This window comes from Lonchura striata, chromosome 5 (genome assembly GCF_050655825.1).
Source record: "Lonchura striata isolate lonStrDom1 chromosome 5, ASM5065582v1, whole genome shotgun sequence".
NCBI lineage: Eukaryota > Metazoa > Chordata > Aves > Passeriformes > Estrildidae > Lonchura > Lonchura striata.
In genome coordinates this window covers 49,286,313-49,297,915 of record NC_140707.1, presented here as the reverse complement: position 1 = coordinate 49,297,915, position 11,603 = coordinate 49,286,313, and the positions used below count along the sequence as shown (strand labels likewise).

General features: G+C 52.4%; 1 protein-coding gene across 2 annotated transcripts; it reads left to right on the top strand.

Annotated features, from left to right (window-relative positions):
• The first annotated feature begins 1,846 nt into the window (after window positions 1–1,846).
• On the top strand, window positions 1,847–9,808 carry NKX2-1 (NK2 homeobox 1). Of its 2 annotated transcripts, none has more exons than XM_085582129.1 (3): window positions 1,847–2,072; window positions 6,433–6,809; window positions 7,580–9,808. In XM_085582129.1, exons 1-3 carry the CDS (start codon window positions 2,020–2,022, stop codon window positions 8,248–8,250), a joined length of 1,101 nt encoding a protein of 366 aa, XP_085438255.1. In that variant the 5' UTR covers window positions 1,847–2,019; the 3' UTR covers window positions 8,251–9,808. The 2 variants fall into 2 exon arrangements, with proteins under 2 accessions (XP_085438255.1, XP_085438256.1); XM_085582130.1 differs by lacking the exon at window positions 1,847–2,072 and adding an exon at window positions 3,966–5,407.
• Window positions 9,809–11,603: the final 1,795 nt, after the last annotated feature.

Here is an 11,603-nt window from a genome sequence, read left to right as displayed (position 1 = left end):
TGCGTCCCGCCGCTCGGCTGGCAACGCGTGCAGCGCCCACCTTCTCCTGGTGGCCCCTGCCCAGATAAAAAAACCAAGGGCACAATGAGACAGATGGCAGCTTCCTGCCGAATTAAAGGCACCGGGGGAGCTCAGGTCAAGCAGCAGACGGGGGAGTAGAGGAGAGGCAGAAAAGAATTTGGGGACAATAATCAGAGCACTCGGTCGCTCCGAAATCAGTGACAGCAGGGCATCCGCGGACGGATGCGCCTGTTTGCGCGGGATCCCGGACTGCCGTGGTCGAGCACCGGATGCGGCGGCCCTCGGCTGGGTGGCTCTGCTGGGCACCCAAGGGCAACGAGGAAGAGCCGGGGTTCCTATCAGCCCTCCTGTAACTTGCCCTCGAGTTTTGCTGTGAAAACAAAAGCAAAACAAACAATTCCATTCTCCCCGGCACGAAAATAAAGCTCGGGCACCACACGGGCTGGTCGAAAGGACTCCATTGCCGTTTTTAAATGAGGTATCTTTGAAACCGCTAGCCCTTCCCCGAGCCAGCGGGGAGCCACCCGTATCCCTGGTATCGGGGAACAAAAGGCAAACTCCGAAGTGACATTGAAAATAAAAGAGAGCTTTGGTTACCCCCAGGGTAAGGTCGAGGCGGAAAGGTGGCCTGTCCACCAGCGCGCACACTGCCGGCGGGCGCGGGGAGCGCCCCGGGCTCGGCCCCGTGCGCCGTCCGCGCAGCCCCGAGGGCGGCTGCACAGGGCAGGCTGCAGCCCCCCGAGGCCCGGAGCCACGGGGAGGGCTTCGGCACCAAACCGGGGGGCAGTGAGCAACGAGCCCCCGCGCCGCCCGCCGCCGCCAGCCACCTGAAACAAAAAAGGTCTGAGGAAAATCAAACTGCCGGGGCCGACCCCCAGCCCGCCCCTCCACTCTGCACCCGCAGGCACGTCCATGTCCGTCTCCCCCGCGTCCAACCCCACCCGGGAGCCGAGAGCCCCTTTCCCGGCGCCGGCGCGGCCACAGGCCTGGGAGAGGGAAGGGGAAGGGAGGGCGGCGAGGTGACCCACTTAAAAGCTGAGTTCCTTTTTGAAACACTTAAGAGACGACAGGGTTGAGGACTGTGAATGTATGCGTAAATATATACTCACGCATACCCGCTGCCGGAGGTATGCACCCCCACGCTTGTATGTGTGTGTGTAGGCATGTCTGGGAACACACACAAAAGCACATGACTCCTAAGATAGCTAATGTAATATACTAATAGTTATACCTAAAAGCAGATAAATAGATAGAACCCGGCGGGATTCTGTTCGTAGGTATATACCGATTTAAAGTATTTTATAGCTAAATAAAACGTGCTTATAATTTTAACTATCTCTACAGGCTAACTTTTAGCAAATTGTCTCAACAACCAGCTTCAAGAAATCCACTGCATAATCACCGCTGTCATGGGTGTATCAAAAACGCTTCAGGGCAACAATAAGTCTTGTATGTCGCTGTTGCGGCAGCGACAGTCTACTGACACTAAGAATGCCAGATGTGGAGGGCTTATATTAACTGCTGATAATTTCGGGAGAGGCGATCAGACAGTAGTTCACACATCGGGGCGAGTGATGCTGCTATCCACCCGAGACTACCGGGGCACCCATGTCTACAAAGAGCCCTTTCCCGCGGGTCCCCACGCCGTGCAGCCGCGGAGGGGCGCGGTGTGGCTGGCCGGTCGAGGCGTGCCCCGGGGCCCCGCCGCCCCCGCCCTGGCACGGCGGCCCTCCGCCCGCCGCCGCGGCTCCGGGAGCCCTGCCCTGGCACCCCGTACCTGGCCCCACCCTGGCCCTCTTGGCCGGGAACGGCCCGGCGAAGGAAAGGACGGGGAGGGTGTCGAGGACTAGGGCAGGAGGGCTCAGCCGTCCTCCAGCAACTGGGGAAAGAGGAAAAAGAGCAGAGCGGAGGCAACGCTGCCCTCCCTCGCACAGAGCTTTGCGAGTGGGGCCGCCAGGCACCGGTGGCGAAGGGGCCCCGAGAACCCCCAGCTGCGAGATGCTCCACGCCCTGGGTAGCTGGAGGAGCAACTGTGCGTGCTCTGCGGAGGGGTGAGGATTTTCGCTTTAGCCTTTGGTGGTCTCGCTGGTTGCCTTAGGTTCCCACGCCAGGGGGAGAGGTTTCGCCCGCTATACCGAGGGGTTTCTCCCACCCTAACGAGAAAACCAGGGCAGGGGGGCTTTCCCACAGAGAGGAATTGTCCCCATGAGCCACAAAAGGCGTTTCCCCCCACACACACACCCAGTGCGCTCCGTGCCTAGGTAGGGCTCGCAGGGTGCGTCTCTGGGAGGACTCCTGCCTTCTTACACGCCCAAGCATGTGCTTTCCAGGCGGGAGCGGCTCCCAGCGCCCTGCCCGCGGCCGGCAGAGACACAAGTCCTCCCTACACTATCACTACGGAAACCTCCGCTCCCGGCGTAGGTGTGCTGGGCACATCTTCCATTCTGGGGAGCGTGGGGAAACAGAGGGTGTATGAGCTCGTTCAGAGTGGGTCGAGAGGGGCGAGTTGCGGCAAGCTGCCTCGGTGGTGCCATTTTTCCAGGCGGTCATTTACATCTCTCGATGTAAATATATACATATACTGATATATACTGATGACCAGACGCGAAGAAAGCTCTCACAGATCTACTCTTGCCACCTCCAACTCGGACCTCTCTAGGAGCGGCTGGCCCCGCCGCAGAGCGCTGCTCCCGCGGCAGGACGGGCTGTACGGCCGCGGGCAGGGCCGCCTTTCGGCGCTGGGCGCTGGGGCGGCAGGGCTGGGCAGGGGGTGCAGCTAGACGTGCACCCGTGAACTGATCCAGAGGGAGCACGGAGCACCTCATGGCTTTGTATCAAAAAGTTACACCTAGAAAGCGTCTTTCTTGTTGAGAAAGAATTTGCGTGCGGTTTGCGTGGGACCCTTACCCTCTGCCCTCCGAGCCCTCCGAGCTCTGCCTGGCCGAACATATCTGATTCCCCTTGGGGAGGCACAGCAGCTCGTATAAAAAAGACATTGTTGTCTTTGGAGAGCCCTGTGCGCACTTTCAAAAGCTGATTCTTGAGTTCCCAGCCCCCGCAATCCAGTTGATGAGGAAACGCTCTGCGGTCTTGGTGGCACCGTTTCCATTGGGATTGGCACCATTTGATTGACAAAGTCTCCCATTCTTCCACCTCTCGAGTGTTATCAAAAGGATTGTGTGGGGTCAGAAGCTATTGAAGGGACGTCCGTGTAGCCGCATTTCTGCAAACACGGGGTGAAAACCGTGCCTTTCTCATGAAAATGCTTCCACCAGGCAGAACGCATCTCATCTTCCTTGCTCTCCTCCTTAGCATTTCTTTTTAACTCGAGTGTTTTACTAAGCAGCATCACCAGGTAAACGAACATTTCTTTAAAGGCAGCTTAGGCAGGACTCCGTCGGGACGGCCACCCTCCCTGGAAGCTGGGAGCAGCCATCTCTGGTAGACAAAACTTCGGTGGAGGCCTTGAAAGAAAAGAGAGACTGAAGGGAGACGACACCAGCGAAGTTTTCTCGCCCCTTGTCCATGGTCTGACTTGCCCCGTTATAGCTCATTTGGGGCATGAAAGCAGGTGCAGAGGCTGACCTCTTTACACCGCGTCGATCTAGCCGGGCTAAAAAGTAGCTGGACGTGGCTGTGCCTGTACGCGCGCCGGTGTACTCCTAACTCAGTGGTCAGGCGTGCACAAGAGAGTTCCACCCGCTTCCCAGCAAAGGTGAACGGAGCTCTCTCGCATTAGCTTCCCTCTAGCAGACCGCGCGCAGAGCCAAGGCCCGACTCGCTCGGGATAACCTAAGCAAGCAATGTTTCGGAGGCGATTTAACCCGCGCTCACTCGAGTGAGAGGATAAATAAGCTCTGGCAGGCGCAGCCGGCGGCCAAAGGGTCGCTCGGGCGGCGCTCCGGGCCGGGGCAGGCGGCGGGGAGCCTGGCCCGCCCGCGGGGCCCGAGCCCCGCTCCGCGCCGCCGCCGCCGGAGCTGCTGCTGGGGCCTGCCCGCCTGCCCCACCTCGCTCTCTTGTGGATGGGAACGGGGTGTCTGCTCCTGCCCCACACGTTGCGCGGTCACTTGCCGCCTTTCGCCTCTGATTAAAACCGACCAAGCCGTCGTTTTGGTGGATCCTGCAGTATTTAAGTTTTTTTTGCTTCCACCCATCCCCTTCTTTTAAAGGTTCATGAAAGAGGCATGGGGATGGAGTGTCTGAGAAATTCGGGGTGAAAAAAAAACAACCGCAAACCCCAAGCAAGCAAATCACTAAGGCAAGGTCGAGTCTCTCTCTCTGTGTAGGAACAAAACCAAAGACCATACTCAAAAATATGCGCAGAAAAGGGAAAATCCGGGGCGAGGGAGGAGGGTGCGGGGAGGTGGGGGGGTTGTAAAGAAATGTTCCAGAGATCTGTAAAGGAAAGATTTAAAGGTTTTAAAAGAAAAGAAGAAAAATAAGAGGTAAAAACCAATCGCCTTTCTAGCCCAAAATCGCCCTTCTCTGCCTTTGGTGACCCAGCAGACTCACAACCAGCCCACTTCGGGATATTCAGCCTTGAGGGAGCTAGTGCCGAAAGAAGCAGCTGAGATGATGTAAGAGAGCTGGAGGCCTGATTGAAGGAAAGTTCCCCCGATTATATTTGTGTGGAAAAGCTCACCTCTTGCAGAGCTCTAAAGTGTAATCAAGACTGAGGCTTACACTTGAAGGATGTTAACTCTCATACGGGAACCTACTTTCTCCTAAACGGTTTCTTGCCTAGTGAATGAGAGCCTCCCAATTGAAGCAAAATGATCCTTATGTACTAATATCAAGCACAGCCACAAAGCGACCGGCTATTTATGCTGCCACTTTAGACAAAGATATTTAGTTATTCCCGGGTAGCAAGTGCACTTTTGCATTTTTAAGCACGAACTAGCCGAGCACAAACATATTTACAAGTGCAATTACTAAATAGTTACTTGACACTTCAAAGTCCCAGGGTTAACTGTACCTTCGCTGTAATTTTCTTAATATTCAGGTAATCGCTGTATTAAATTGTGGTTGCCAGGGCCGTAGGCCGGGGTGTGAAACACTCGGGGGAGGTTTCTCTCCTCCGCTAGGATCACCCCGAAATATAAGCTTTGGAGACACCAGACACTGGAAGATTTCTTCAAAGACCCGAGTGACATTAGCTACTGGCTGCCTGTACGTGTGCGTGTGGCTGTGAATGGATCGCTTTTGTTTTCACACCGGATCCGAGAACGATCCGAAAGTGCCAGAAATTGCAGTTTATTAGAAACTACAGGGAATTCATTGGCAAGGTCGTGTAGCAGATGACCGGAGAGGTCTTCTCCATCCAGCTGCCGTGCTGTATAAATAACCTTAGAAAGCAGCTTCAGCTTCAGAGGGACCACGAAAGACTGTGAGTCTTTGCCTTTGAGAATAACAAGCGACATTTTGCGCTAACCTATTTTTCATCGGCCTCTCGTCCCAGGCAATTAAATTACTGCTTGATTTTGCAAACTTGTGGCTTCCACCCCTCTCTGAGATATTAAAAAAGAAAAATCCCTAGCTGAAAGGAATTTGTGGGTTTAGGGAGACAAACGATCCTTGCACGGAGTGTCTTAGGAGACATAGAGAGTGTTCCCGAGATGCGAAACCCCAAGCGCTTGTTCAGCCCCAGCCGGCCGGGACATCTGACAAGCCAGTGCGGGGAATGCGGGGCGCGGGGAGCTGTGGCCCCGAGAGAAAGATCTGCCCTCAGAAGAATTGTCCTCCCGGCGGCAGGACTCCTTCCGGACCAAACTTACTGGGGGAAGAGGGAGATTCTGTCCTCTGGCTTACTGGCATTCCACCCCGTTTCCCCAGCTCTCACAAAGGCTGGTCTGACAGCCTTGCCACCCGGGAGCTGTTTTTAAATCCTTTCACCCAGTCAAATGGTGGTCTTTTTTGCTTTGCCTTCCATTTCCCGTCCACGATATTGTAACCCCCGAGGAAAAAAAAAAAAAAAAAAAAAAAAAAGAGTTGTGCTCACGGGGTCTTTTTTTTTTTTCCCTCTCTCTCCCGTCCTCTCTGTCTCTTTTTTTTTTTTTTTCCTAAAGACATAAAAAAATTCTGACAAGTAAGACTTAAAGGTGTTTACCTTGTCATCAGCATGTAAGCTAATTATCTTGGGCAAGATGTAGGCTTCTATTGTCTTGTTGCTTTAGTGCCTATGCCCCGCCTCTGGTGGCAGCCTAAAACCTGGCGTCTGGCTAAAACAAACGAAAGGCAGCCCTGAGCCTCCACTCAATCCAATTAAGGCGGACTTCGTCCACTCGGTTACGTGTACATCCAACAAGATCGGCGTTAAGGCAACACCAGAATATCTGGCAAAAAAAAAAAAAAAAAAAAAAAAAAAAAAAAAAAGATTTGCCTCCCCTTCCTTTTTTTTTTTTTTTTCCCCAGCCGCCGAATCATGTCGATGAGCCCAAAGCATACGACTCCTTTCTCAGTGTCTGACATCTTGAGTCCTTTGGAGGAAAGCTACAAGAAAGTGGGCATGGAGGCCAGTAACTTGGGGGCTCCCCTGTCAGCCTACAGACAGTCTCAGGTTTCTCAGCCGGCCATGCAGCAGCACCCCATGGGCCACAACGGAACAGTGACTGCCGCCTACCATATGACAGCGGCAGGGGTCCCCCAGCTCTCCCATGCTACGATGGGGGGCTATTGCAATGGGAACCTGGGCAACATGAGCGAGCTGCCGCCTTACCAGGACACCATGAGGAACAGCGCTTCGGCGACAGGATGGTACGGCACCAACCCGGATCCCCGCTTTTCCTCAAGTAAGTCAGCTCGGGGCTGGGTGGCCGAAGGGGGCTTGCCGCGCAACTGCCCCGACACGCCGCGGTCAGAAGGCACTGGGGGTCCGCGACAGGGCAAAAGTCGGTCTCAAACCCAGCCGCGCCCCCCAAACCCCAAATTCCCCCTCCTGCCTAGGATCGCACCCGGTCTTTCCACCACGGCTGGTTGCATGTCAGCCTCCCGCGGCTGCTTTTACGGGGCAAGGGGGTTGGAAGGGCGGCTGTGGCGGGGAGCGGGAGCCTGGCTCTCGCCGTCCAGCGGGGCGGGAGCCTGGCGGCCCGGGGGCCCAAAGGGAGCCGGCGGTGCCCGTCCGCCTGCGCGCCGCCCGGCACATGGGGGGGCGAGGGGGGAAGCCGGAGGCGCCGGGGCCGCGTCCCGGGAAGCGGCAGGGGAGCGGCAGAGTCCTCTTCGGCCGGCGCCGGCGGAGCCGCTGTCCGCGGCCGCTGCCGCCGCGGCTGTCACATTAGGTACTTTCCCGGCTGTGCCCCCGGGCAGGACGAGGGGTGAGTGGTCGCCCTTATTCACCGGGGCTGGGCCGTGCGAGAAGGGGGCCGCCGCTCGCCCCGGGGACGTGAGGAGTCGTTGTTTGGAAGCGCGGGTGCCCCGAGGCCGCGGCCGGGGCTGGGCTGCCGGGGGGCTGCGGAGCTCCGCTGGGGCAGGCGGCGGCGGGGGCTGCCGGAGCGCGGGGCCCCACTCGGGCCGGGCCGGGCCAAGCCGAGCCGCCTAAAACGTGCCGCCTTCTCCCTTGCAGTCTCCCGCTTCATGGCGCCGTCCTCGGGCATGAACATGGGAGGCATGGGCAGCCTCGGCTCCCTGGGAGACGTGAGCAAGAGCATGGCCCCGCTCCAGAGCACGCCGCGGAGGAAACGGAGGGTCCTTTTTTCGCAGGCCCAGGTTTACGAGCTGGAGAGACGTTTCAAGCAACAGAAATACCTCTCCGCCCCGGAGAGGGAACATTTAGCCAGCATGATACATCTCACCCCGACTCAGGTCAAAATCTGGTTCCAGAATCACCGCTACAAGATGAAGCGCCAGGCCAAAGACAAGGCTGCGCAGCAGCAGATGCAACAGGAGAACGGCTCCTGCCAGCAGCAGCAGTCTCCCAGAAGGGTGGCAGTGCCAGTGCTTGTGAAGGATGGCAAGCCCTGCCAAGCAGGCTCCAACACACCCACAGCAGCTATCCAGAGCCATCAGCAGCAGGCAGCTACAACGATCACAGTGGCTACCAATGGCAACAGCCTCGGACAGCATCAGAGCCACCAGACAAACAGTGCGGGGCAGTCTCCAGACATGGGACAGCACTCGGCCAGCCCTTCCTCTCTGCAGAGCCAAGTCTCCAGTTTGTCTCACCTAAACTCTTCTACTTCTGACTATGGCACTGCCATGTCTTGCTCCACCTTACTATACGGTAGGACCTGGTAAAAGGATTAAACAAATAAAAAGGGGAAAAAAAGGCAAAAAGGAAAAAGAAAAAGAAAACCAACAAATTTTCCCAGTTACACAAATCTCTGTCCTCTCCAAACTACTGTGTTTTTTTTTTTTTTTGTTTGTTTTTGTTTTTTTTTTTTTTAATGTTCTCCCTTTCCCCCGTTTTACTGAGTGGTCTCTGCAGACCTCTAAGAGAGAGAGAGAGAGAGACACTTTTTTTGTTCCATTTTATTGTTACTGTTGATGGTTTTGGGTCTTTATGTTTTTTGTCCCCCAGATTTGTCCTGTGGGGTGTATAAAAATATTCAGACTAATAACCATGGAGCAGTCTGCAGAAAGGGGACCATCTTAAGGCATGGTTTGAAGACTTGGATATCAGATGTACACTTTGCCAGCGTCTAGGACTTGCATGTAAATACAGAGATTTTGGGGGATGGGGTGGTTTTCCCCCAAAAAATACGCATTCGCGTCACCCAGACACAAGAAGCAGCTTCCCCCTCCCCGGTCTCTCCCAGCCCGCCACCAGGGCCAGCGGATGGAGACGTGGAGTCATCAAAGGCTTGGCTTTTATTTTCCTCCTTACGTTTGATGTGAACCTGTAGCTGTATAATGCTGTCAAAAGTTGGACTAAACCCATAGTTTTTAGTAGCCTGTATATTTTGTTGTAAAAAGAAAAGGAAAAAAATACAATCAACCAAACAACCCCCCACCTTTTTTATGGACACTGATCACCCCGTCGTAAATCCTCCGGCAGTTTGTTATTTGCGCACGCCGCCTTTTCCTGTTGTAACTTATGTAGATATTTGGCTTAAATATAGTTCCTAAGAAGCTTCTAATAAATTATACACATTACGAATATTCTTTTTTATTTCCCCCTTTGGTTTCCCCTCCCGACGCTCCTTTCCTTTTATTTCCCCCTTTGGTTTCCCCTCCCGACGCTCCTTTCCTTACATCTTCCTCCTTTTTTTCCCCCCTTTTCCCCCCTCCGCCCCCCTCTTTTTTTTATTCTTGGTGGAAAAACACCCCGGGATGTTGTCAGACCCCGGAAGGCCCATGCCCCTCCCAGGGCCCAGACCCTATTCCCAAAGGAGAGCTGTGCCAAAGGGTTAACGGGTTACAGGATCAGTCCTCAGCGTGCAAAGAGGACAAGCAAACGTTTGGGATTCACGAACTCGAAACCGAAGGAATCAAGTCCAAATTCATTAGCCCGATTATTTTTTGGGGGATGAGGGCGGGGGGCACCTCAGCGATTTCTTGCTAGAGAAAGAAAAGTATTCCGGGACTAGAAATTCAAATGCCAAAGGCACGGAGGAGAAAGAAGGTAAAAGTCTAACGCCATTAGAAAAAAAAATAAAATAGCGAAGAACCTGCTGTCAGTATAGAACGTGAGTCCGATTTAAAGTGTCCAGTTTTAATACCTTGTAAGAAAAAAAAAAAAGAAAGATAATTTCTACCAGGTTTTCCTATGTACTTGTATTTTAAGGGAAGTACAGTCACCTTATTTATAATCAAAATAAAAAGATAGTTTATTGTGTACAACATGTAGTTTGAATTAACTTTCTTTATCAGGCTGTGTTTCATTTTCTACATTTCCATATATTTAATTTTCTACATATCCAACCCCACACGGCCGCTCACGGGCACCCCACTTCTCAGGCGGAGGTCAGCCGCAGGCTGCGGCTCGGCGGAACACAGACGGGCTGCGGTTGGTTGGTATTGGGTGCTCTTTTTCGCGTCGCGTTGTTTTTCTAAGGGGGGATTGTTAGTTTGCTTGTTTGTTTGTTGGGGGGTTATTTTGCGGAGCTATTTGAAAAGTTGTAAAGAAGGAGATGAGGAGAAAGTGTGTGCGCGCACGTGGGTGGGTCCGCATAGGTGCGCGCCGGGCTTAGACACAGAAGGTAAAAACTATCGGCAATGCGAGGCGGTTAGACGGTAACTTTCCTGTAAATATATAAAGCATATGAAGCCAAACAGCTCGTGTCTGACGAGTCCGAAATCCCCGTAATTCTCTATTTTCAGGTCCCAAATATCCCTTTTGCGAGTGTAGCAAATTAAGAAGTATTCTTCTTCTAAAAGACCTCGTAGCGTGTTTTCCTTTGCATCTGCTGCTCGGTTTCGTTTTTTATCCTAATTCCATAGAAAGCGACCGCAGTCATTGAAACAACTCTGAATTACAGAGGGGTTACGAAATAATAATATTTTTGAAGTGAAAGAAAACAGGTTGCCTGGGATGGAAACAACCCAAATTCCAATTTAAGTAGTAGCTTTTGAAAGCTCCGGTTCTTTATTTATACAAGATAGCCGATGTTAGTCGGACACCAAGTGCTAGTCTGGATGGAGAAAAAGGGAAGTACACGGAAGAAAAAAAAAAAAAGTATCGGATTCTTTCCGACCCCCTCCCCCTTATTTCTAACTGGAGGACATCACGTGTGTCAACAGGAATTTCGAGACCTTTCATTCTTTAGGTTATGTCCTGATTTATACAGCGATATTCTTAACTAACCCAAAGATTATTCAAAATTTTTTTGTCCTTCTTCTGCTCAGAATATTCATTTCAGATCTATAGCATCGTGTTAAGCATGGCGGGGGGATGGGTGGGGGGAGCGGCAGTGTCTGGAGCTTAGTGCTGTTATTTCTGCTAAAAGAAGAAAGTGCTGGGGACTCCTGGACCGTGGTGCAGAACTGCCAGCTTCCGCGGAGGAAGCGAGGGCAGGGTTAACTTTAAGGAAGTTTTCAAAATTAGGGTTAGTTTCTCCCGGAGTTTATACGCAAGAACGAGGGAAAAGTGTATACATTTCCCCTTCATACGTAATTAATGTGCGTTCTTTCAAACCTAGGAATGTTCAAAAGTGAGGAGCACCGAAAGGCATTAATACAGACGAAATATATTACAGCCCCCGCCCCCGAATATTGGAGTTAGCATGTTTGATAGAGATCCAGTCAGTGACTTTTCATTATAGACTTCGGGGAAAATAAAGTAATTTTATTGTGTCTCGACAACCTCATAAACACATATTTGGTGGTGGGTGTAATTACTGTAATGGATTATTATGTACACTGACTTATCTTTCTTAAACTAGATTTAGTTTCGATTAAATAAACTCGTTTCCACTTTGTCTGATGTCGGCTTAGTTTAAAGTCTGTTTACTTGTTCCACAGAAAGGTGAATTCATCTCTTTATTAAGCACTAGAGACCGAGCAAACACAGTTCAAACTGTATTTACATATCAATCAGGAGAAATGCAAACAAACTGCTCTTTAACAATTTTATAGAGTTTTTTTATGACATTGTGATACTGCCTTTTATCATATATTTTTTTCAGTAAACTAGTTATGCCTTGATTAGG

Excerpts from the sequence above, each read along its gene's own strand:
- NKX2-1 (XM_085582130.1), top strand. The coding sequence starts at position 5,319 with ATGACCGGAGAGGTCTTCTCCATCCAGCTGCCGTGCTGTATAAATAAC. Across the intron at positions 5,408-6,432 it reads CAGAGGGACCACGAAAGACT|CCGCCGAATCATGTCGATGA; the intron begins GTGAGTCTTTGC and ends TTTTTTCCCCAG. Across the intron at positions 6,810-7,579 it reads GGATCCCCGCTTTTCCTCAA|TCTCCCGCTTCATGGCGCCG; the intron begins GTAAGTCAGCTC and ends TCTCCCTTGCAG.